The sequence below is a fragment of the Taudactylus pleione genome, unplaced genomic scaffold (genome assembly GCF_031769625.1).
Source record: "Taudactylus pleione unplaced genomic scaffold, aTauple2 ptg000518l, whole genome shotgun sequence".
Lineage (NCBI taxonomy): Eukaryota > Metazoa > Chordata > Amphibia > Anura > Myobatrachidae > Taudactylus > Taudactylus pleione.
In genome coordinates, this window is record NW_028284920.1 from 6,817,268 (window position 1) to 6,841,713 (window position 24,446).

The 24,446-nt window shown below is 44.0% G+C and overlaps 1 protein-coding gene across 1 annotated transcript in view; it reads right to left on the reverse strand.

Annotated features, from left to right (window-relative positions):
* Nucleotides 1-438: 438 nt before the first annotated feature.
* LOC148501446 (uncharacterized) overlaps nt 439-24,446 on the reverse strand; it is a 30,157-nt gene continuing 6,149 nt past the window's right edge. Inside the window, exons 3-9 of the mRNA XM_088450396.1 lie at nt 23,258-23,329; nt 22,530-22,811; nt 15,155-15,334; nt 10,270-10,479; nt 7,708-7,779; nt 7,088-7,369; nt 439-966 (exon numbers count right to left, since the gene is read on the reverse strand). Coding sequence (XP_088306522.1) covers nt 665-966; nt 7,088-7,369; nt 7,708-7,779; nt 10,270-10,479; nt 15,155-15,334; nt 22,530-22,811; nt 23,258-23,329 — 1,400 coding nt within the window. The 3' untranslated portion in view covers nt 439-664. The remainder of the gene's footprint in view (nt 967-7,087; nt 7,370-7,707; nt 7,780-10,269; nt 10,480-15,154; nt 15,335-22,529; nt 22,812-23,257; nt 23,330-24,446) is intronic.

Below are 24,446 nucleotides of genomic sequence, written 5' to 3' on the forward strand. Positions count from 1 at the left end.
GGCCAAAACTACAGGGGACACTGCATAAGGGGCACAAATACAGGGGACACTGCATAAGGGGCACAAATACAAGGGGCACTGCATAAAGGGCACAAATACTGGGGCACTGCATAAGGGCCAAAACTACAGGGGACTTTGTAAGGGGCACAAATACAGGGGTACTACATAAGGAACACAAATAGGTAATGCTCCTGCAATTGTCATACCAAAAGCGTGCGCACAAAAATGGGGTGTGGCCTCTTTAGCTTATCTACAGGTATTTTTGGGCTCTTTGCCTCTGACTGGTTGGCCACCCCTGCCCTACATCGTCTCTTTAATGGTACAAGCTCCTTTTTGTTTTTCTGCAGCAGTCTCACTTATTACATTACATGTGTAGCAGTATACTGACTGTAGATAAGAACAACAAAACCCTTTCTTTTTAAAACATTTTAATGCTGTATTTTTCACTCTACATGGAGATGAATCATTGTTTGCTAAAAGTCAGACTAATAGGTCATGGGATTGACAATCTTGTTCTGATGCTTGATGTGGTCATTTTTACTTTTTCTTTCCTTTCTGTGGCTGTTTGCATTTTCCCTTGTCTACTTCTTCCATTCCAATCTAAACTAACTTAATTCTACTCTATTATCCTTCCTAATGTATCCAAGAATTGTTTTTGCCTCACTTATTCTGCTCCTCCTGAAAATTGGCTTCCAAATCCCTGACCATTTTCTTGATGCTCACCTCCTTTCCCCTGTCCCTTGCCCTGTCCTTTTCCTTTCCCCTGTTCCTTTCCTTTCCCATTGCCTTCTTTCCCCTGGCCTTTGCCATCCTTTCCTCCATTGCCTTTACACTTGCCATGTTTTCCTCCTTTCCCCTGGCAATTGGCATGTTCCTCTCCATTTCCTTCACTTTGAGACTCCAAATCTTGGTTATTCCTGGGCTTTTCTTTATCCTCAAAAAGGAAATTCTTATAGTCTTCCTTTGCTGTAATGTACAATTGAATACAGGTTAAGTCCTGATGAAAATACAGCAGAAATACATTGAAGTAATATTGGAATTGGAGCAATATACAGTGTTCTACTGAGGACTGGAAGTGGAAACTAAGGTTTTGTGATTAATGCAGTGGTTCCCAAACTGTGTGCCGTGCTCGGGACCCTCTCAGGGGTGCCTCAAGTTGGTGGTCTAGCACCAAATCAAACTATTTATGATAAATGTAAGAGGCAAAAACATGTGGACGAACAGAAGAGCAACCCTGTCCATCACCACATAATTGAACCTAAGGATGACAGGTAAGCACAATTTACTTAATCATTTTTTTCTGAATTTATCAATAACAAACTTTTGGCTTAGGGGAGCCATGAATAAAATATTGCTACTCTAGGGTGCCGTGATTCAAAAAAGTTTGGGAACCACTGGAGTAATGCATTTATTTTGAATATAGCGTTTCTTAGATTAGGAGTTGCTTAACGCATACTATACTAAATTATTAATGTAACTTGCACATGTATAAGATCATGTGCATGCCATTATCCTATGGTGAGACAATTAGGGAAGGTCTACCAAAGGGTGTATTTACTAAGAATCGGGTCTGGTCGATATTGCATTCTGATGCGAGTTTCCCCTGATTTTCAAACATGGAGATTTACTAAAGGCAAACACAGGTGTAAAAACACAATTATATCTGTAAAACACAGCCAAACACACAAAGTAAAGTCAACACACCATCGAACTAACTCGTAATTACTCTCCATAGGCAGGAATACAATACTAAGATTTACTAAGTAAGAATCGTGTTTGCAAACACGATCAAACATGGAGCAAACTCGGGCCAAAATAAAAGATTCAAATAGCAGCACGTATTGCAGAAGCACTGCACAGATCAGTGTGATCTTTGCAGTGCCTCTGTGCTATAGGTTTATTAAAGGGTTAGAAATTAGGAAAAAACCCGGCGTGGGGCCCCCAAAGCAAAACCAGCCCAGGACGTCTAAGCCCATTCTGATACAGGAAAATTGGGCAAAACACACACGTGGGGTTCCCCCTATTTTACTAGAACCAGCACCGGGCTGATCCAGCTAGGGTGGTAATGCCATAGCAGGAAGACAAACAGCGTAGGGTCCCCCAGACCCAAATCGGTCAGCCCAGGGCTGGCAATCTCTGGAAAGTGGGGAGCCCAAAAATAAAATGTGTCCCCCCTCCCAAAGATCTACCCGATATTTGGGGCAGCAACTGGGTGACAATGCGAGTGCACAGAACCACTCTGGCTTGTGGCAGTGTCATGGGCGTTTCATTAGAGTCATGTGCCAGAAGCTCTGTGTCATTCTGAGTTGGACGTATGGAAGGGAAGCCTGTGTCTGACGTATTACTTGCACCTAGCATGGGGGCTGCTGCAAGTGCCGATATTAAGTATGACGGTAGCAATATCTGGTGTAAAATCAGTGAGTGGCACAGGCTTCCGCTTGCAGACACATGAACCCCGCATTTGCCCTATGGATTCCCGCATTAGCATAAGGTAGTAAATCTGGCTTCCGCAGCTGTCCGTGACTACAGCCACTTATCAGTGTGACTCAGAATCGTCCATAATATATGAGTAGTATATTCTACTAAGACACTAGCTCATATGCATTACGGTTGATACAGCCAGTAGATCAAGAGACAATTCATATATTTTCTATATTAATATATTTTATATACTAATACTTATAATACTTATAAAGAGACATACTTTCCTTTATTTCTACATAGTGATTGCACATATGTAATTAATCATTCTAAAGGGAAGAGGCCTAGCTACGGGCTGCAGTCAGGATACCGGCGGGCGCTATCCCACCCGCCGATATCCCAACACTTCCATCCCAACATGGGACTAAAGATAGGCTTCGAAATCCTGACACCTATCATTAGCCCCACTACGGAATCCTGACACCTGTCATACTGAATGAAGGTATGCCAGGTGTCTTAGCATCTAGCTGCGCGGGGGGGAGGGTTAGGTTTAGGGACCCCCGGGGAGGACTTAGGGTTAGGCACCCACCGGAAGGGTTAGGGTAGTGGACAGGGGGTTAGGCTTAGGCACCACTAGAGGGGGGGTTAGGGGTAGGCACTGGGGGGGAGGTTAGGGTTAGGCACCCCTAAGGGAGGGTTACAGGGGGAGAGGGGAAGGTTAGGGTACTTACCTTCAGCTGTCAGGATTTTGACCCGCTGGGCTTCCGGTGTCTGTATTTGATCCGGCGGCTAAACAGCCACCGGCATTACATACCGATTCCCTGGCTACAACCATACACTGGATTATATTACAACATGCCCAGTATGCTGTATTTATTTTTGCTTTGCATTGACGTACGTAGATGGTCAGGTGAGTACACCTAGGGGCATATTCAATTGTGTGCGAGAATAGCAAAAAACCCGCACCTGCAAGGTTTTTCCTGCAGGTGCATGTTTTTTGCAATTCAAATAGGTGTGGATTTTTTTCTTTTTTAACGTGCCAGGAGAATTAACATCACGCACCTCCAGAGCAAGTGTGACTTTTCCTAAAATCAATAATTATAGGAAAAATCAGTGGGACTTGCTCTGGCACTCCAGCAGAACCCCCCCTTTGGACTAATTAAGCAATTGGAAGTTTAAAATTAGCTTAATTAGTCAGTAATTACTCACCTTTCTTCATCCAGCATCGGGTCCCGGACTACTGCAGCAGCGGTATGTCAGTGTGTGTGTGTGTGCATAAGTGTGTGCGTGTCCCGGTGTATGTGCCCCCCCCAGTGTCCGTATGCCCCCCCGGAATGGGCGCTGGGAGAACTACATCTCCCAGCAGTCCTTGCCCCTCCCACCAGCCCCTGGAGCCTCCCAGCAGCCCCTGGGACTCCCAGCAGCCCTCTCTCCAGTGAGAAGATAGAGGGGAGGCCACCGGGAGTCGCGGAGACCACTGGAGACTGCTGGGCAGATAAGTGAAGATTTTTTTTTAATTTACAGAGCTGAAAACCCCGCAACCACTTTTTTAAAATTGGATACCGTGGGTATCGGGAGCGCGTATAGCACCAGTATTCCAAAACTGGGCGCAAGGTTTTTTACCTCACTACACCTCGCGCCCAATTGAATATGCCCCCTACTGTCCCAATCCTAAGAGATGGCTTGGAAAGCTAGAGTGTTCTGACTGTAGGGTTAAAAGCGATGGTTTGTACATTAACACAAGCTTTAACAGCCTTTGTGAGAGGCCACAATAGGGGTGAAGAAGATGTTATTACATATCAATTAAAACAAAGAATACATGAGATGACATAGTTTATAGTCAGCTTAAACTATTAAGAAAAATTGGGGGCCAGTGTGATAGATTGCAGCTGTCATCATTACTGTACTTGTTTTATCTACCAGGTAATGAACATACAGGACGGGATTGTGTCAATCCTGAAAAATGCAGGCAACCTCCGAAAACTGCTGTTTTCAGAGGTTTGCCTCAAACCCCATATACATAAAATTGGTCCATAGCAGATATCAGAGATATCCACTGCGGCCTGCCGGCTAAAGCCCCCAAAGAATGCTATGGGGCTGTGATGTGGCGATATGCATCAAGCTCATAGGCGCCAATGGTTAGTGAACTGAGATAAAGTACCAGACAAACTGCTCCTGTCATTTCACAGGCTGTGTTTGAGAAATGACACTTGGAAGTTGGTTACTCCATCCAAGGCTTAGTAAATAGACCCCATAATCTCTGTCCACTTTATCTCTCTACAAGGCTTAGTACATAAGATGACATTCAGTGTTTTAGATGTCTCCTAACCATTGGCGCCTAGGTTCACCTAATGACAGCGTTGGCCCTGTTTTTTCAGCTCTTACATCACTAACAGAAATAACACTTTCTGTGGCAATATCTGAAATGATATAAAGAGAAGTTTACTGCTTAGTATAAGTTTGAGAGGTTGTAGAGCTGGATCTTTCAGGAACAATTTAGGTTGTGATTAACGGAAACCACGGGACTTCAACAAAGCTGAAGACACACAATTTGCATAATTCTGGTACAGTAACCTGTATAACAATGTTTAACTAACACAGGTGTAGACATAGGAAAATAATGTATCCAGACACATTTAACAGTTTTTTTATACATCAACACAGATAGCAGCGCTTTTAAATAAAATTATATAAGCATATAAGCAGATAATAAAATTCAATTCGGTGCTAATAAAATAAACGATAATTTAATAGTTAAAATTGCATGGTATTCACCATATTAGCTGGGATATAAAGTAAACATATACAATAATAACATACAATCTCACCCACAACTTTAGGTTAGAATGTCCTGATGGTAACGGACTGATTGGTAAGTTCTTAGAAAGTTTGCCAAAATATTTGGCATGGCAGAAGGGGAAAATTTAAGGCCTCTATTGAGGAGGGAGATTTCTGTTTCAGTAAGCTTTTTAGATGATAGATTAAAAATGCTATTATTCGTGGCACCCTTTTCTTTTTCTCTCCCCTTTTCTAACTTCCTTTTTCTTTTTAAATTCAGGATTCTTCCACCTCTTCTTCCTCTAAATCTGTATTTCTCCTTCTTTTTGGGGTCCCTGTTTCCCATTCTCTGTTTAATACATAGTCCCTGTATCGTCTTTTGGGTCGCTGATCTAATAAAACTTCTGATGGGTTATTTTGAACAGATGATTGGGGGAATTTTTAAACTTTTGGTCTTGCCCCTGTGTTACTCATATTATATGTGTGGGTATTCACCAAACCTGGGTAGGTATATGTATTGATGAAATCACGGGGTGAGTACTGATCAGAGAGGACTCTCTGTCTCCCTACTCTGTTTCTTGATTCATTACTAGCCCATCTGTGAGGGTGAGTTGGTTGATATCTATCCCCATACTGAGAGCGATTTTCTATTCTCCTTTGGTCAGTTTTCTGGTTGATAGTTATCCTCTTATTTTTATATGTTCTTACTGAATTACTCCTATAATCTTCCTGATCACGTTTAAATTTCTTACATTTTGTCTCTAATTAAGGTCTGTTCCAATTTATTTACCCTTTCTGTTATTATTTGATCTCTTTCTTTAAATTCCCTTGTATGACTCGCAGGTTCTAATTTTATTTTTAATGTCTCTATTTCTAACCATTTGGGTATACATTTGTGTATTTATGTTCTTTGTGTGTTATATTGTGAAATAGAAATGCTTAGTATTTGTTAATTGAAATCAGGTGCCAATCTAGAGGGGTATAAACACAAACCTATTTAGAGGGGTATAAAACACTAGCTCTGGAACTTATGAGACACCTTTGATAAAGCTGCACCTGGATGCAGTGAAACGCGTTAGGACTCATTGCATTACCATTCTCACCACCTACTTTGATCTGGATTCATCTTATTGCTATTATTGAGTTCTTGGGGCCATAAAGATTGAGCCACGGAGGAGCTATACATCACCTAAAACCAGTTGCTTGTTGATGGATGCCGCATTATTTGAGGACATACTCTACTGATCCACTACCTTAAGGGATTTTCCTCTAGTGGATGTCTACATAAGCACATTAATTTGTCCCAATTGAGCTCTTTGTAGCCAAAGCTATCAGCCATAAAGGAGATACATTATATCGGATTCCAGCCTGTTGCCCATGGATTATTGAAGACCCAGTGACCTGATCAAGGGACATTCCTCTAGTGGATACCAGGAGGACTATGCTGCTATAAATATCCGTATTCTTCATTTGGCAAACTTTATAAGAACTTACCAATCAGTCCGTTACCATCAGGACATTCTAACCTAAAGTTGTGGGTGAGATTGTATGTTATTATTGTATATGTTTACTTTATATCCCAGCTAATATGGTGAATACCTTGCAATTTTAACAATTAAATTATCGTTTATTTTATTAGCACCGAATTGAATTTTATTATCTGCTTATATGCTTATATAATTTTATTTAATAGCGCTGCTATCTGTGTTGGTGTTTTCTATTGTATAGGGAGTGACGATCCCATATCATAGTAGCTGCTAGATTAACAGCTCATTCCAGCGCCTGTGTATACCTATTTGGGTATTCTTCTTTTTTAGTTTTTTTATACATGTATAATATTTTTGACTTGTTTAAAAATTATCCACGTTATGAATTTAGGAATACTTACTGAACACCGATTTTACACATTTTTTCCCACAGGGCGTTTTGCAGCATCTCATGCCAGTATCACAGTCGCCATCCACAGAACAGTCAGCCATTTTAGTGAAGTTGCGATGCTTCGGATGCTTTCCATGTGGTTTATGAGGACACTCCTCGCCATGTTTGCACTGTTCATCTGAATGTGATGTTTTATTTTTAAAGTGCTTTTCAAAGTGTCCTCCGAGCTCTGGATGTGTTTTGAGGAAATGTTCAGGACACATTCCTAAATTTTTATCATCCTCCGTCATTTCTGGGAGAATAAAACAATGAATCAGTAATCATGATTTTGATGGGACACTCACAATTTGATTTGCAGGCTCCAAGGGGGGGCATAACTTATCAGACAGTAGGTGTGGCTTATCAGACAGTAGGTGTGGCTTATCAGAAAGTAGGTGTGGCTTATCAGACAGTAGGTGTGGCTTATCAGACAGTAAAGGTAACTTCACAAAAATGTGAGTGTGGTTTGGTGGATCAGCGGGAGGATTGGGTATTTAAATGACTGTTTTTATATAGTCCCAATTTAGCTAAATCCAAGATTTTGAGGTATGTAATGTGCATTAGCCACTCACACAACATAGATATTCTTACCATATGCATCATCCACCGGTCCCTGAGCTATTTCTTTGTACATTTGCTCCAGCGTTTCTATTCCGGCTTTTTCTATAAACAATATAAAAGATACATGTTTGATGTCTGGGCTCACACACTCCAAAAATTATCCTGGTAGTTTAACTGGCTGCTGATTAAATGTACCCACTAGTATGTAGTTATCATGCACATAACACATTGACCCCGTGGGGACCCTGTAGTGCCTAGAAGGCTTCGCTAATTTTTAGGGACATACAGTGATAGTTTTAGATTACCTCTGTTGCTAAGATACTGAAAGGATGACACAACCCCTTTAGCAAGTGCTAAAGGAGTTATGCATCAATGTTTGAAAAATGACAGTTAAGAGCTAATTGGTTGGTACTTTATATCTTTCTCCACTTTATCTCTCTCCAAGGCTTAGTCAGGGCCATTACTGACGAGGAGGTGTGACCTAATTACGGAGAGTCATGACCACGCCCTTTTAAAAACACAAACATCCTATTTGCAGAGGCATGCTAGGGAGGGAGGCGCTGTGAGTCCCTCAGCCCGGCGCAAATCAGGGGGAGGGAGCGATCGGTGTGACCGCTCCCCCCGACATGTAGAGCATACTTGCCTGCATTCTGCGGGGGGGGGGGCGTGGCTGGGCTAGGATGCCGATTTGGGGGCGGGGCCAGGGGCGTGACTGCACGATTACATCATCGTGGCCCCACCCCCTCCTCACAATGCCGAAAAAAAGGCAATTTAAAGCAGGGGGCGTAGCCACCATGACGCGATTCAGCGCCAATCATGTCATCGGGCCCCCCTGCTGCGGGGGTTCTTGCTAGTATTTCGGGGGTTAGGCGGCAGTGGGGAGGCTTGCCTGCCATTCCAGGGTGTCAGGAGCGGCACCTAATATTCGGGTGGCTCCCGACCAAATCGGGAGGGTAGGTAAGCCTGAGGTAGAGGAGAGGAGACTGCTGTTGCTCAGTGGCAGCAGCAGTCTCCCTGCTCCCACTGTTGCCCAGCACACAGCAGCATATGCTGGGCTGTTGACAGATAAGAGGGAGGGGGCGGCTTCGACACGGGCCCCCACCAGGCCCCTCCAACAAGCCCGGGCTTGGTAATTAGTACTCGCTACCCCCCCTTTTGGCACCTTTGTGTGTTAGGGAATTTGAGGAATTATGGTGTGTTAGGGAATTAAAAGTGCTATATGCTGTAAGTAACAATTATTTCTATTTATGTACTGTGGGTCTGATTCTGATTGGTATGCAAACCCGATGTTTGGGGGTCTGTGCATGTGCAGAATGGGTCCTGTGTCATTGCTTGCAGTCCCTCCTTAGTCACAGCATGACTAACCTGCTGCAGAGTTTGGGGGGGGGATTTAGACCAAGACTGTTGTACAAAATGGGGGGATCACCCAGGGTCTACATTGTCAGACACAGACTTCCTGGACCCAGTTGACCTGTTCTGAGTAAGTTTTGGCTTGCGCAGATTACCCGATTGCTGCGACCATCGATTGGATGCTGCATCTTCGGATGCAGATTGTAGATGTAAGCACGAGGCGTCTATTTTCTACAGGCGCCTCCTGCTGCATTGCATTTTAGTTGTACGGTATTGCACCGCTGCTACCATACAGCTGTGCAATACTATATAAATTGGAATCAGGCCCTGTGACCTGTAAATTCTAGGCTAGACATGTTGTAGACAATTTTGGGGATGACAAACCTACAGTGCTATCCTTGTTAGGTGGCTTCAAGACCTAGGTCCAAATTCAACTGTTAGCGTTGTATGTTTGCAATGTGCAGCTACACACATCACCGATTATCATGATACCGCAGTATCTGGAATAGGGAGTGTAGTGTCATAGCAATTGGGGTATCAGTGTCGGGTCACCAAAAGCGAATACAGTAATGCATCTGGTTGCAATTGTTACTGCTGTGACTCCTACAGCTGCTACGTCATGTAGATGGGGCGTGGCCTATGGTAATTAGGAGCCGGCCCTGTTTATTAGTATCATCTCATTAGCCACTATTAGCTTCTGCGCTGCTCCCAACCCCTGGAATTCCCTCCCACATTCATTTAGACTTCCATCCAGCTTCCCAGCCTATAAATGTGTCTTTAAAACTCATATTTATATTCTCTCCTATGGGTATATTTACTAAATTGTGGGTTTATAGAAGTGGCAATGTTGCCCATAGCAACCAATCAGATTCTAGCTATTATCTTCTAAAAGTTGCTAGATAAATGATAAGTAGAATCTGATTGGTTGCTATGGGCAGCATCTCTACTTCTATAAACCCGCACTTTAGTAAATATACCCCTTATTGTCTTGTATGTAATTATGTAATTTGTGGGTTGTAATCATGCTAATATGCAAATGTATAAGATATGTCTGTAACTGTCTACTGTATTTATGTAATTGTGTTGTATGCTTAATTCTTATGTACAGAGTCAGACGCTACAGATGCATAATGTAGTTTCATCTCTTGTACAATTGAAGAACCTATTTGTGTCTGAAATTGACACAGTTGTGTGGGTAACAATAAGAGATAAAATTTTATATTTTGCCCGAGAGGTGCTTACCGTAGAGTGGTTTCATACATCTCATGCCACAGCTTGATTTGCAGCATTTCAGGTTACCCTCACATGTGCCATTAGCGGAACAGCTGGCCAGCTTGCTGTAATCTGGTAAGCCATATTTCTTCATAAATTCCTGTTTTTGCTTGTATGCCTCTGGGTGCTTTTTAAAGTAATCACGAGGGCAGATACCAGCGTCATCTTTGAAGGTCACTTCTGTGTGAGAGAAAAATGAAAAATACATTTTACTGTTTGGAGGAATTGGTAAAGAAAATATTTGGATCCATCCACATCACCCATTTTCTATCTAACCCCAGAAGTTCGATAAAGGAGTAACAGGCTAATATATGCACAGGCACATAAGACTTATGATTGGTCAAAGTAGTAGCACAGGGCTATATTTATATATTATTATACCACTGGTGAGACAACCATGTAACATAGATGTCACTGCAGACTGCAGTACATTTTGTACCACCATCAAACGAGCAATACCACTTGAATCCTGGGAATCTTATAATTAGCCCTCTTCATTCATACTGAAAAATGTGTCTACAATGTAGAAGCCCCCAAAATATCACATACACAGAGCCAGTGTCTTACTAGTCACAAAGGCCAGTTTCATATCTATATAATGAAGCACCAGGGCAGGACCAAAATTATAAGCAAAAGGTTTATTTTTCGATGTGGCTTATGTGGGATGTGCGAAGCCTGGCTGAATTAATCTAAGTGTATTAAAAGTTTGAAATCAAGTGAAATGAAGGAAAATACAATCAATAATTATATAATATGTAATAGTAAGAATGGAATTAATCTTATCCAATGCGAATGTGATTAGATCCATGTGGGAAGGACATCATGTAACTTGGGAAATTAGATTTGTGAAACATTTCAGGTTCATCAAAAGTTCACTGTCAGAAACTTTCAAAACAGTGCATCATTGTTCCAATAAATAATTAAGAAACATTCTAGGCCAGTGTTTCCCAAACTGTGTGCCGTGGCACCCTGGGGTGCCGTGGGACAATTGCAGGGGTGCCTCAAGTTGGTGGTCCAGCACCAAATCAGATTCTTTCTGGTCAATATAATGTAAAAATTTGGACAAACAGAAGCACAAACCTGTTCCCCACCATATAACTTTGGAAAGTGGGGAGCCCAAAATAATATTTGGTACCCCCTCCCAAAGATCTACCCAGCCCATGGTTCTTCCCTGCACCCTTGGAGGCGGTGGGTGCAAGGGTAATGGGTTAAATATAGAAATAATATTGTGGGTTCCTGCACCTTAGTCAAGATTGGCTAAGAGACAGACCACTCATATGATAGCAGCCACTGATTGGCTAAGAGTGGTCTAACTCTTATGCTGCCCATCCACTAGGCGATTAAACCTAGCAATGAAGCGATAATGACGGTCGTTATCGCTCCATCGCTTGGTAATCGCCCACAAATCGGGCAGCAAAAGGTTAAAAACGACTAGCGATGCGCGCGCTCGCTGGTCGTTTTTAACATCAATCATCGTCCGAACATGACGGTCAACCTGACGACCGCCGTCAGGTTGCCATGTTCAGGGATGATTGATATGCATATACTGAACGTCTGAACGTTCAGTGTATGCAGTTCACCCCGCTGGAGACGACGGCATTGTAATCGTGCCGTCGTCTACCGCATCGTTAAGTGGATGGGCAGCTTTAGCCAATCATGGTTCAAGTTCAGGCAACCTTGTGGGTAAGTGCTGTATTTACAGTATATATAGCGTTTCTGTGTCCTCTGAATCATTGTTTTTTTTCCCAAAACCCCTGGATGCCTACTGGACAAGAGGACCGACCAGCGTCATGGAGTAGATAAGTATGTAGTGTGAGTGTGAATGCGGATGAGTGAGTGAATGTGTAATAAAGGGTTAAAATATATGGTGTCCATGTCCTGTCTTTTTTTAAATATTTTCAATGGGGATACATGTGCCAGCGGCCTGCTGGCACTTGTGGCTCTACAAGTATCGCAAGGCAGGCTTTCTGGGATCTGTAGTCCCCCTGTGAAGAACAATATTATTTTTATATTTAACCCATTACCCCTGCACCCACCACGTCCAGGGGATGCAGGAAAGACCCCAAGGCTTTCAGTCCAGAGCTGGTTGATCATCGGAAGGGCCGGGGGGTTATGCTTTTGGGGGGACTCCATGCTGTTTTTTTTCTTAAGTTTTATCCATTTATTATACCTATAGCACAGAGACACTGCACAGATAACAATGATCTGTGCAGTGCTTCTGCAGAACGCTGCTCGCAGGCTGGTCTATTTATTTCAGCCCAATATGACTGAACTCGCACACGATAAAACACGATTCCAGTCATTCCATAGACCATTGAAAAGCACAATTCTTAGTAAATTTAAGTGTTTGATTGGGAAAAACTCTCACGTATCTCAACGATGCCGATTGTGTTTAATATCGACCAAACACGATTCTTAGTAAATTTACCCCAATAGTCAATTTTGTAAGCAGACAGAAAATATAAAAGCATAATATAAAAATCTAAATAAATTTTTATATTGGAGGCATTAATACAGGGCCGGATTCAGCAGCGTATGTAACAGCGAATACGGAAGCAGTCAAGTGATTATTTGCCATTGCGCATGTGTACAAGCTGCATTGCAATTACGCAAGCACAAAGGAATCAATCGTAAAGTGAGTGACAGGCTGTCAGCGTTTATGGGTGGTGATGGGGAGTGGTCAGAAAAACGCAGATGTGCCCATCTGTTTGACGGCCGTTTCATGGGTGTGCATAAATTAGCAACTGCGATCGCCTACACAGCTTGAGTAGTCAATGCGTTCGATGAGCCTTACAATTTCTTCAGATGGTCAGACCTGCTGTATATGCTGCATGACGGGCCGATGTGCGTCAATGGTACCGATGTATATGCAGAAAAGAAACTAGAAAGAAACCCGTTTACATATATATTACACATGTGCTCAGTACGCCCTAAACTTTATCCTAGGATAATAATACTATACTGTGTTGAGAACAATTAGACCTGAAAATAATGTTTTGTCCATGAAGCTATAATAGGGCTGATTCTGAGTCAGACGTATCCCTGTGCACGGGCGTAGACAGCGAGTTGTTGCACACAGCATAGGTGCAGATGGAAGTTTACACATTTTTGCGTATGTCCGTCCTATTCTGAATGGTACAAAACTCGGACGTACATGTTTTTCTGTAAAATTCGGGGCAGCAACTGGGTGACAATGCGAGCGCACAGAACCACTCTGCCTTGTGGGAGTGTCATGGGAGTTTCATTAGAGTCATGTGCCAGAAGCTCTGTGTCATTCTGAGTTGGGCGTATGGAAGGGAAGCCTGTGTCTGACGTATTACTTGCACCTAGCATGGGGGCTGCTGCAAGTGCCAATATTAATGATGATGGTAGTGATGGCTGGTGTAAAATCAGTGAGTGGCACAGGCTTCCGCTTGCAGACACATGAACCCCGCATTAGCCCTATGGATTCCCGCATTAGCATAAGGTAGTAAATCTGGCTTCAGCAGCCGTCCGTGACTACAGCCACTTACCCATGTGACTCAGAATCGTCCATAATATATGAGTAGTATATTCTACTAGGACACCAGCTCATGTGCATCACGGTTGATGCAGCCAGTAGGTCAGGAGACAATTCTTATATTTTATATATTAATATATTTTATTCTAATACTAAGGGAAGAGGCCTGGCTACAACCCTACACTGGATTATATTACAACATGCCCAGTATGCTGTATATATTTTGGCTTTGCATTGACATATGTAGATGGTCAGTTGAGTACACCTACTGTCCAATCTCAAGAGATGGCTCGGAAAGCTAGAGTGTTCTGACTGTAGGGTTAAAAGCGATGGTTTGTACATTAACACAAGCTATAACAGCCTTTGTGAGAGGCTTCAATAGGGGTGAAGAAGATGTTATCACATATCAATTAAAACAAAGAATACATGAGATGTCGTCATTTATAGTCAGCTTCAACTATTAAGAAAAATTGGGGGCCAGTGTGAGAGATTGCAGCTGTCATCATTACTGTACTTGTTTTATCTACCAGGTAATGAACATTCAGGATGGGATTGTGTCAATCCTGAAAAATGCAGGCAACCTCCGAAAACTGCTGTTTTCAGAGGTTTGCCTCAAACCCCATATACATAAAAGTGGTCCACAGCAGATCTCGGAGATATCCACTGCTGCCTGCCGGCTGAAGCCCCCAAAGAATGCTATGGGGCTGTGATGTGGTGATATGCATCAAGATCATAGGCGCCAATGGTTAGGAGACATCTAAAATACTGAATGTCATCTTATGTACTAAGCCTTGGATTGAGATAAAGTGAATGGAGATTAAGTACCAGCCAATCTGCTCCTAACTGTCATTTCACAGGCTGTGCTTTAGAAATGACACTTAGAAGTTGGTTACTTGGTACTTATCTCCATCCACTTCAGAGGCCAGCGTTCCCAGTGATGCATTGCGCAGGTGACGTCATGACATCACCCGCAAAGTGAGGAGCCTGCCCTGCGCGCTGCTGGATCTAGTTAGATCCAGACAGCACCAAAGCCAGCGTGGTCAAGTAAGTACTGGGCTGGGGGCACTGCTGACAATCTTGTTCTGATGCTTGATGTGGGCATTTTTACTTTTTCTTTCCTTTATTTGGCTGTTTGCCTTTGCCCTTGTCTACTTCTTCAATTCCAATCTTAACTAACTTAATTTTACTCTATTATTCTTCCTAATGTACCCAAGAATTATTTTTGCCTCACTTATTCTGCTCCTCCGGAAAATTGACTTCCAAATCCATGACCATTTTCTTGATGCTCACCTCCTTTCCCCTGTCCTTTTCCTTTCCCCTGTGCCTTTCCTTTTCCATTGCCCTTCTCACACTTACCTTCTTTCCCCTGGCCTTTGCCATGCTTTCCTCCATTGCCTTTACACTTGCCATGTTTTCCTCCTTTCCCCTGGCAATTGGCATGTTCCTCTCCATTTCCTTCACTTTGAGACTCCAAATCTTGGTTATTCCTGGGCTTTTCTTTGTCCTCAAAAAGGAAATTCTTATAGTCTTCCTTTGCTGTAATGTACAATTGAATACAGGTTAAGTCCTGATGAAAATACAGCAGAAATACATTGAAGTAATATTGGAATTGGAGCAATATACAGTGCTCTACTGAGGACTGGAAGTGGAAACTAAGGTTTTGGGATGCAGTGGTTCCCAAATTGTGTGCCGTGGCACCCTCGGGTGCCTCGGGACCTTCTCAGGGGTGCCTCAAGTTGGTGGCCCAGCACCAAATCAAACTATTTATGGTCAATATAAGCGTCAAAAACATGTGGACAAACAGAAGAGCAACCCTGTCCACCACCACATAATTGAACCTAAGGATGACAGGTAAGCACAATTTACTTAATCGTTTTTTTTCTGAATTTCTCAATAACAATCTTTTGGCTTAGTGGAGCCATGAAAAAAATATTGATACTCTAGGGTGCCGTGATTCAAGAAAGTTTGGGAACCACTGGATTAATGCATTTTTTTTTAATATAGCATTTCTTAGATTAGGAGTTGCTTAACGCTTTATACTATACTAAATTACTAATGTAACTTGCACACAGTAATTGCTTGTATAAGATCATATGAATGGCATTATCCTATGGTGAGATAATTAGGGAAGGTCTACCAAAGGGTATATTTACTAAGAATCGTGTCTGGTCGATATTGCATTCTTGTGCAAGATTCCCCTGATTTTCAAATATGGAGATTTACAGAGGTGTAAAACACGATTCTATCTGTAAAACAAGGCCAAACACACAAATTAAAGTCAATACACCATCGAACTAACTCACAAGTACTGTCCATAGGTAGGAATACAGGGCCTGATTCAGAGCTCGATGTTTCCCCACTGCGCATGCACTGCGTCCGGCGTGCGCATGTGCGAGCCCCATCCAGTGACTGAAGCTCAGTCGCTACTGGGCTCGCTACAAGATGGGGCGGCTGTCGATTTTGAGTGACAGCTCGCCCCGTATTGTAGGCAGGTAGGGGGGATGGCTGCACAAATGCAGGTGTTCCCTTAGGAATGCCTGGCGTTTGTGGGAGGCCCTACTGACATCACTACTGATGTCAGTAGTGGACTTCCTGCTCTATTAGAGCAGGAAGTCTACTTGGCCTTGCGGTAGCCGAGACCCTACCACAGGTTCTCGTCGCAAGGCCGATGGTCACGATTATCGCGACGGCCTCCTGGCCATTCACACAATCTGTGGGAAGTCTCCCACAGCTTTACGAGCGGCCTGAGAAAAAAAAACAAAACACGCCCACAGACCCTACGAGCTGCCTACGGCAGCGAGCGGGTATGAATCAGGGCCACAATACAAGGATTTACTAAGAATCCTGTTTGCAAACACGATCAAACATGGAGCAAATTTGGGCCAAAATAAAATATTCAAATAGCAGCACGTATTGCAGAAGCACTGCACAGATCAGAGTGATCTTTGCAGTGCCTCTGTGCTATAGGTTTAATAAAGGGTTAAAAATTAAGAAAAAAAACGGCGTGGGGCCCCCCAATAGCAAAACCAGCCCAGGACGTCTAAACCCGTTCTGATACAGAAAAAGTGGGCAAACCACACACGTGGGGTTCCCCCTATTTTACTATAACCAGCACCGGGCTGATCCAGCTAGGGTGGTAATGCCATAGCAGGAAGACACACAGCGTAGGATTCCCCTGCTAAAGCATTCACTAGACCCAAACTAGTCAGCCCAGGACTGGCAATCTTTGGAAAATGGGGAGCCCAAAAATAAAATTGGGTCCCCCCTCCCAAAGATCTACCCAGCCCATGGTTCTTCCCTGCACCCTTGGAGGCGGTGGGTGCAAGGATAATGGGTTAAATATAGAAATAATATTGTGGGTTCCTGCACCTTAGTCAAGATTGGCTAAGAGACAGACCACTCATATGACAGCAGCCACTGATTGGCTAAGAGTGGTCTGACTCTTAGCCAATCATGGTTCAAGTGCAGGCAACCTTGTGGGTAAGTGCTGTATTTACAGTACAGTATATATAGCGTTTCTGTGTCCTCTGAATCATTGTTTTTTTTCCCCTAAACCCCTGGATGCCTACTTGACAAGAGGACCGACCAGCCCCATGGAGTAGATTAGTATGTAGTGGGAGTGTGAATGCGGATGAGTGAGTGAATGTGCAATAAAGGGTTAAAATATATGGTGTCCATGTCCTGTCTTTTTTTAAATATTTTCAGTGGGGATACATGTGCCAGCGGCCTGCTGGCACTTGTGGCTCTACAGGTATTGCAAGGCAGGCTTTCTGGGATCTGTAGTCCTCCTGTGAAGAACAATGTTATTTTTATATTTAACCCATTACCCCTGCACCCACCGCCTCCAGGAGTGCAGGAAAGACCCCAAGGCTTTCAGTCCAGAGCTGATTGATCCTTGGAGGGGACGAGGGGGTTATGCTTTTGGGGGGGGGGGGACCCTATGCCATTTTTTTTTTCTTAATTTTTATACCTTTATTACACCTATAGCACAGAGGCACTGCACAGATAACACTGATCTGTGCAGTGCTTCTGCAGAACGTTGCTCACAGGCAGGTCTATTCATTTCAGTTCAATATGACTGAACTCGCACACGATAAAACACGATTCCATAAACCGTTGAAAAGCACGATTCTTAGTGTTTGATTGGGAAAAACTCTCGCGTATCCCAGCGATGCCCAGCGTGTTTAATATCGACCAAACACGATAAATAGTCAATTTTGTAAGCGGACAGAAAATATAAAAGCATATTATAAAAATCAAAATACATTTTTATATTGGAGGCATTAACACAGGGCTGGATTCAGCAGTGTATGCAGGGGCGTCTTAAATGAGGAGGGGGCCCGTGTGCACTCCCCGTGCAGGACCCCCTCCTCTCTCTCTGGTGGCCGGCAGCCGACTGACGCAGCTGGCCAGCCACCAGAGCATTAGTAGACTCCGGGCACTAGTGTCTACTGTGCATGCGCAGAACGCCAGGAAAATGGCCGCGGCGGCCATTTTCCGGTGTTCCGAGCAGCGCTGACACCCGATTGTGCACTGTGACTCCTTGGGCCGTAGCCCACTGTGTATACAAGTACTGTGACTCTGCTGACCGTACACCACTGGGTGGGTGGAAGGGCCCAAGGACCATTCCATCTTGCACTACCTTTCATTTCTGCCACTGCTGTGTGGCAATGTGTCATAGATGTGCTTTATACTGTGGTGTCTGTGCCGCTGCTCTGTCGCTTAGTAACCAGTCAGCTCACTGCAACCTTTGGCCAGTAATGGTGAAAACTATAATTAAACTGTGAGGTGGTTTAAATTGACTGGAAATTAATGTTATTGAGGTTAATAATACTCTAGGAAGAAAAAAAGCCCAATTTATGTGATTTTAGCTTTTTTGTAAATTTTTGTAAAAAAATCCAAATCCAAAGACAGTCACCACAGTTTGGCTTTGGATTTGGATTTGGATTTGCCAGACGACGAATTAGAACCAAATCCAAATCCGGCGCACATCCCTAATTCTGAATGGTACAAAACTCGGACGACAATGACAATGCGAGCGCACAGAACCACTCTGCCTTGTGGCAGTGTCATGGGAGTTTCATTAGAGTCATGTGCCAGAAGCTCTGTGTCATTCTGAGCTGGACGTATGGAAGGGAAACCTGTGCCTGACGTATCACTTGCACCTAGCATGGGGGCTGCTGCAAGTGCCAATATTAATGATGATGGTAGTGATGGCTGGTGTAAAATCAGTGAGTGGCACAGACACATGGACCCCGCATTAGCCCTATGGATTCCCGCATTAGCATAAGGTAGTAAATCTTGCTTCCGCCGCCGTCCGTCACTACAGCCACTTACTTGTTTGACTCAGAATCGTCCATAATATATGAGTAGTATATTCTACTAGAACACCAGCTCATGTGTATCACGGTTGATACAGCCAGTAGGTCTGGAGACAATTCATATATTTTCTATATTAATATATTTTATACTAATACTTATAAAGAGACATCCTTTCCTTTATTTCTACATAGTGATTGCACATATGTAATTAACCATTCAAAAGGGAAGAGGCCTGTCTACGGGATGCAGTCAGGATACCGGCGGGCGCTATTTCGCCCGCCGATATCCCGACACTTCCATCCCAACATGGGACTAAAGATAGGCGTCGAAATCCCGACGCCTACCATTAGCTCCACTACAAAATCCCGACACCTGTCATACCAAATGAAGGAATGCCAGGTGTCTTAGCATCTAGCCCCGGGGGGGTGGAGGGTTAGGTTTAGGGACCCCCGGGGGGGACTTAGGGTTAGGCACCCACCGGGAGGGTTAGGGTAGTGGAAGGGGGGGGTTAGGCTTAGGCACCACTAGGGGGGGGTTAGGCACTCGGGGGGAGGTTAGGGTTAGGCATCCCTATGAGAGGGTTACTTGGGGAGAGGGGAAGGTTAGCGTACTTACCTTCAGCTGTCAGGATTTTGACCCGCCGGGCTGCCGCTGTCTGTATTTGAATCGGCGGCTAAACAGCAGCCAGAATTACATACCGATTCTCTGGCTACAACCCTACACTGGATTATATTACAACATGCCCAGTATGCTGTATTTATTTTGGCTTTGCATTGACGTACGTAGATGGTCAGGTGAGTACACCTAGGGGCATATCCAACTGTGTGCGAGAATAGCAAAAACCTGCACCTGCAAGGTTTTTCCTGCAGGTGCCTGTTTTTTGCAATTCAAATAGGTGTGGATTTTTTTCTTTTTTAACGTGCAAGGAGAATTAAAATCACGCACCTCCAGAGCAAGTGTGGTTTTTCCTAAAATCGATAACTTTAGGAAAAATCAGCGGGACTTGCTCTGGCACTCCGGCGGAACCCCCCCTTTGGACTAATTAAGCAATTGGAAGTTTCCAATTAGCTTAATTAGTCAGTAATTACTCACCTTTCGAAGTTCTGTCTTCTTCATCCAGTGTCGGGTCCCGGACTACTGCAGCAGCGATATGTCAGTGTGTGTGAGTGTGTATGAGTGAGTGTGTGTGTGTGTGTGCATAAGTGTGTGTGTGTCCTGGTGTATGTGTGTCCCCGCCAGTGTCCGTGTGGCCCCCCCAGAATGCACGCTGGAAGAACCTCCCAACAGCCCCTGGAACCTCCCAACAGCCCCTGGAGCCTCCCAGCAGCCCCTGGGACTCCCAGCAGCCCCCTCTCCAGTGAAAAGATAGAGGGGAGGCCACTGGGAGCCGCGTAGACCACCGGAGACCCCCGGGCAGGCAGATGAAGATTTAAAAAAAAATAATAATAATTTACGCGGCGCTGTGTTTTCAGAGCTGAAAACCCCGCAACCACTTTTCTTTAATTGGTATCTAGAGCGCGCATACCCGCGGTATTCCAAAATTGGGCGCAAGGTTTTTGACCTTGCTAAACCTCGCGCCAAATCGAATATGCCCCCTACTGTCCAATCTCAAGAGATGGCTTGGAAAGCTAGAGTGTTCTGACTGTAGTGTTAGAAGCGATGGTTTCTACATTAACACAAGCTTTAACAGCTTCAATAGGGGTTAAGAAAATGTTATCACATATCAATTAAAACAAAGAATACATGAGATGACGTAGTTTATAGTCAGGGGGCCAGTGTGATAGATTGCAGCTGTCATCATTACAGTACTTGTTTTTTCTACCAGGTAATGAACATACAGGACGGGATGTGTCAATCCTGAAAAATGCAGGTAATCTCCGAAAACTGCTGGTTTCAGAGGTTTGCCTCAAACCCCATATACATAAAAGTGGTCCACAGCAGATATCGGAGATATCCACTGCGGCCTGCCGGCTGAAGCCCCCAAAGAATGCTATGGGGCTGCGATGTGGCGATATGCATCAAGCTCATAGGCGCCAATGGTTAGGAGACATCTAAAACACTGAATGTCATTTTATATACTAAGCCTTGGAGAGAGATAAAGTGGACAGAGATTATGGGGTCTATTTACTAAACCGGATTGAGATAAAGTGAACGGAGATTAAGTACCGGCCAATCTGCTCTTAACTGTCATTTCACAGGCTGTGTTTGAGAAATGACACTTAGAAGCTGGTTACTTGGTACTTAGGTCCTGATTCAGACCCGTTCACGGCGCAGCGCACTTTCGCAGCCGACAGGGGCCGGTATGCAAATTCCGCAATCACACGGCCAGGCTTAAGGACGTCCTCTATGTCTTAAAGAGCGACGGCAGAGTGATCGCACGCCAGTGTAATGACGCCCACTTTTCATCTCCAGGAAGTGTATGATTATTCAGTAACATCGAGAGCCATCGGAGCTGCTCACAGCCCTTGAGGTAGACCCTACCCCGCTGCAAGCACTACGATCACTGCAGGCTGAAATGTGACGAGTACAATGATGCTTCCATGCTAATTATGCACGCCCAAAGAACGCCGTTTTGACGCTCAGATGCGCCTGCGTTCGCTCATCCAATCCCCCGCTTTCCTGGACCTTCCCCACAAACGGCACTATCTGTCACTCAAAGTAGTGCTCAGTCTTTCTGCTACGAGCACACGTTTCTCGATCGCAGTGACTATCTTGCACACTGCGACGCATACGCATGCGCAGACGGGTGACTACCGGCCATAGCGTGCGATCACTGCTTAGCGGCCGGGTCAGAATCAGGCCCTTATTTCCATCCACTTTATCTCCATCCAAGGCTTAGTAAATAGAACCCATAATCTCTGTCCACTTTATTTCTCTCCAAGGCTTAGTACATAAGATGACATTCAGTGTTTTAGATGTCTCCTAACTAGGGATGTGCAGGCTCGGTTCTACTCGGTTCCGTTCAGGTTTTTTTACCGAATCTTATTGGCTATCCAAAACTCGTGACAGATGATACCCAATAAGATTCGGTAAAAAAAACCGAACGGAACCGAGTAGAACCGAGCCTGCACATCCCTACTCCTAACCAATGGCGCCTAGTTTCACCTATTGCAATATCTGAAATGACATAAAGAGAAGTTTTACTGCTTAGTATAAGTTTGAGAGGTTGTAGAGCTGGATCTTTCAGGAACAATTAAGGTAGTGATTACCGGAAACCACGGGACTTCAAAGCTGAATATACACAATTTGCATAATTCTGGTACAGTAACCTGTATAATAATGTTTAACTGACACAGGTGTAGACATAGGAAAATAATGTATCCAGCCACATATAACAGTTTTTTTATACATGTATAATATTTTTGACTTGTTTAAAAATGATCCACGTTATGAATTTAGGAATACTTACTGAACACCGATTTTACGCATTTTTTCCCACAGGGCGTTTTGCAGCATCTCATGCCAGTATCACAGTCGCCATCCACAGAACAGTCAGCCATTTTAGTGAAGTTGCGATGCTTCGGATGCTTTTCATGTGGTTTATGAGGACACTCCTCACCATGTTTGCACTGTTCATCTAAATGTGATGTTTTATTTTTAGAGTTCTTTCCAAAGTGTCCTCCGAGCTCTGGGTGTGTTTTGAGGAAATGTTCAGGACACATTCCTAAATTTTTATCATCCTCCGTCATTTCTGGGAGAATAAAACAATGAAAAAGATTCTTTGTTTTACTTTGTGCATTCCTTTCATAATCTGCCCCCAGTAATCATGATTTTGATGGGATGCTCACAATTTGATTTGCAGGCTCCAAGGGGGGGCATAACTTATCAGACAGTGGGTGTGGCTTATCAGACAGTGGGTGTGGCTTATGAAATAGTAGATGAGGCTTATCAGAAAGTAGATGTGGCTTATCACAAAGTAGGTGTTGCTTATCAGACAGTAGGTTTGGCTTATCAGACAGTAGGTGTGGCTTATCAGAAAGTACAGGTAACTTCACAAAAATGTGAGTGTGGTTTGGTGGATCAGCGGGAGGATTGGGTATTTAATTGACTGTTTTTATTTAGTCCCAATTTAGCTAAATCTAAGATTTTGAGGTATGTAATGTGCATTAACCACTCACACAACATAGATATTCTTACCATATGCATCATCCACCGGTCCCTGAGCTATTTCTTTGTACATTTGCTCCAGCGTTTCTATTCCGTCTTTTTCTATAAACAATATAAAAGATCCATGTTTGATGTCTGGGCTCACACACTCCAAACATTATCCTGGTAGTTTAACTGGCTGCTGATTAAACGTACCCAGTAGTATGTAGTTATCATGCACATAACACATTGACCCTGCGGAGACCCTGTAGTGCCTAGAAGGCTTTGCTCACCCCATCTTTAGGGACATACAGTCGTAGTTTTAGATTACCTCTGTTGATAAGATACTGAAAGGATGACAGTGCTAAAGGAGTTATGAATCAGTGTTTGAAAAATGACAGTTAGGAGCTGATTGGTTTGTACTTTATCTATCTCCACTTTATCTCTCTCCAAGGCTTAGTCAGGGCCATTACTGATGAGGAGGTGTAACCTAATTGTGGGGAGTCATGACTACGCCCCCTTAAAAACACACAAAACCCTATTTGCAGCAGCGTGCTGGGGAGGGAGGCACTGTGAGTCCCTCAGCCCAGTGCAATTCCAGGGGGGGGGGAGCGATCAGTGTGACTGCTCCCCCCGACAGGTAGAGGAGACTGCTGCTGCTCAGTGGCAGCAGCAGTCTCTCTGCTCCCACTGTTGCCCAGCACACAGCAGCATATGCAGGGCTGTTGACAGATAAGAGGGAGGGGGCGGCTTCGGACACGGGCCCCCACCAGGCCCCTCCAACTAGCCCGGGCTTGGTAATTAGTACTCGCTACCCCCCCTTTTGGCACCTTTGTGTGTTTGGGAATATGAGGAATTATAGGCCCTCATTCAGAGCCGTACGCTATTTGCGGTCGTTCGTTTAAAAACAAGGGGTGGCTATTCAAATGATCCGTACGCACATTGCAGTCTGTTCACGCCTCTAAGTCTGAACGAGCGAGCAAAACATACGCTCGTTTATTTGTTAAAAACGCCCCCTGGCCGCACGCATCCTACGTCATGTCCGCTATTTATTAGATTAATCGAGTACATCGACCAGCGTATGAACTGCTCGCTATTCTTGTGGTTGGTGTTTGCTACCACAAATTTGCGTGCAGTTCGGGCTATAAAATAACCCAGTGACGTGGTCAATGACGCTGCTGTTTTAAATATACACACCCATAAAACGCCCGTTTTGACCTTTAAGCACGCCTGCGTTCGG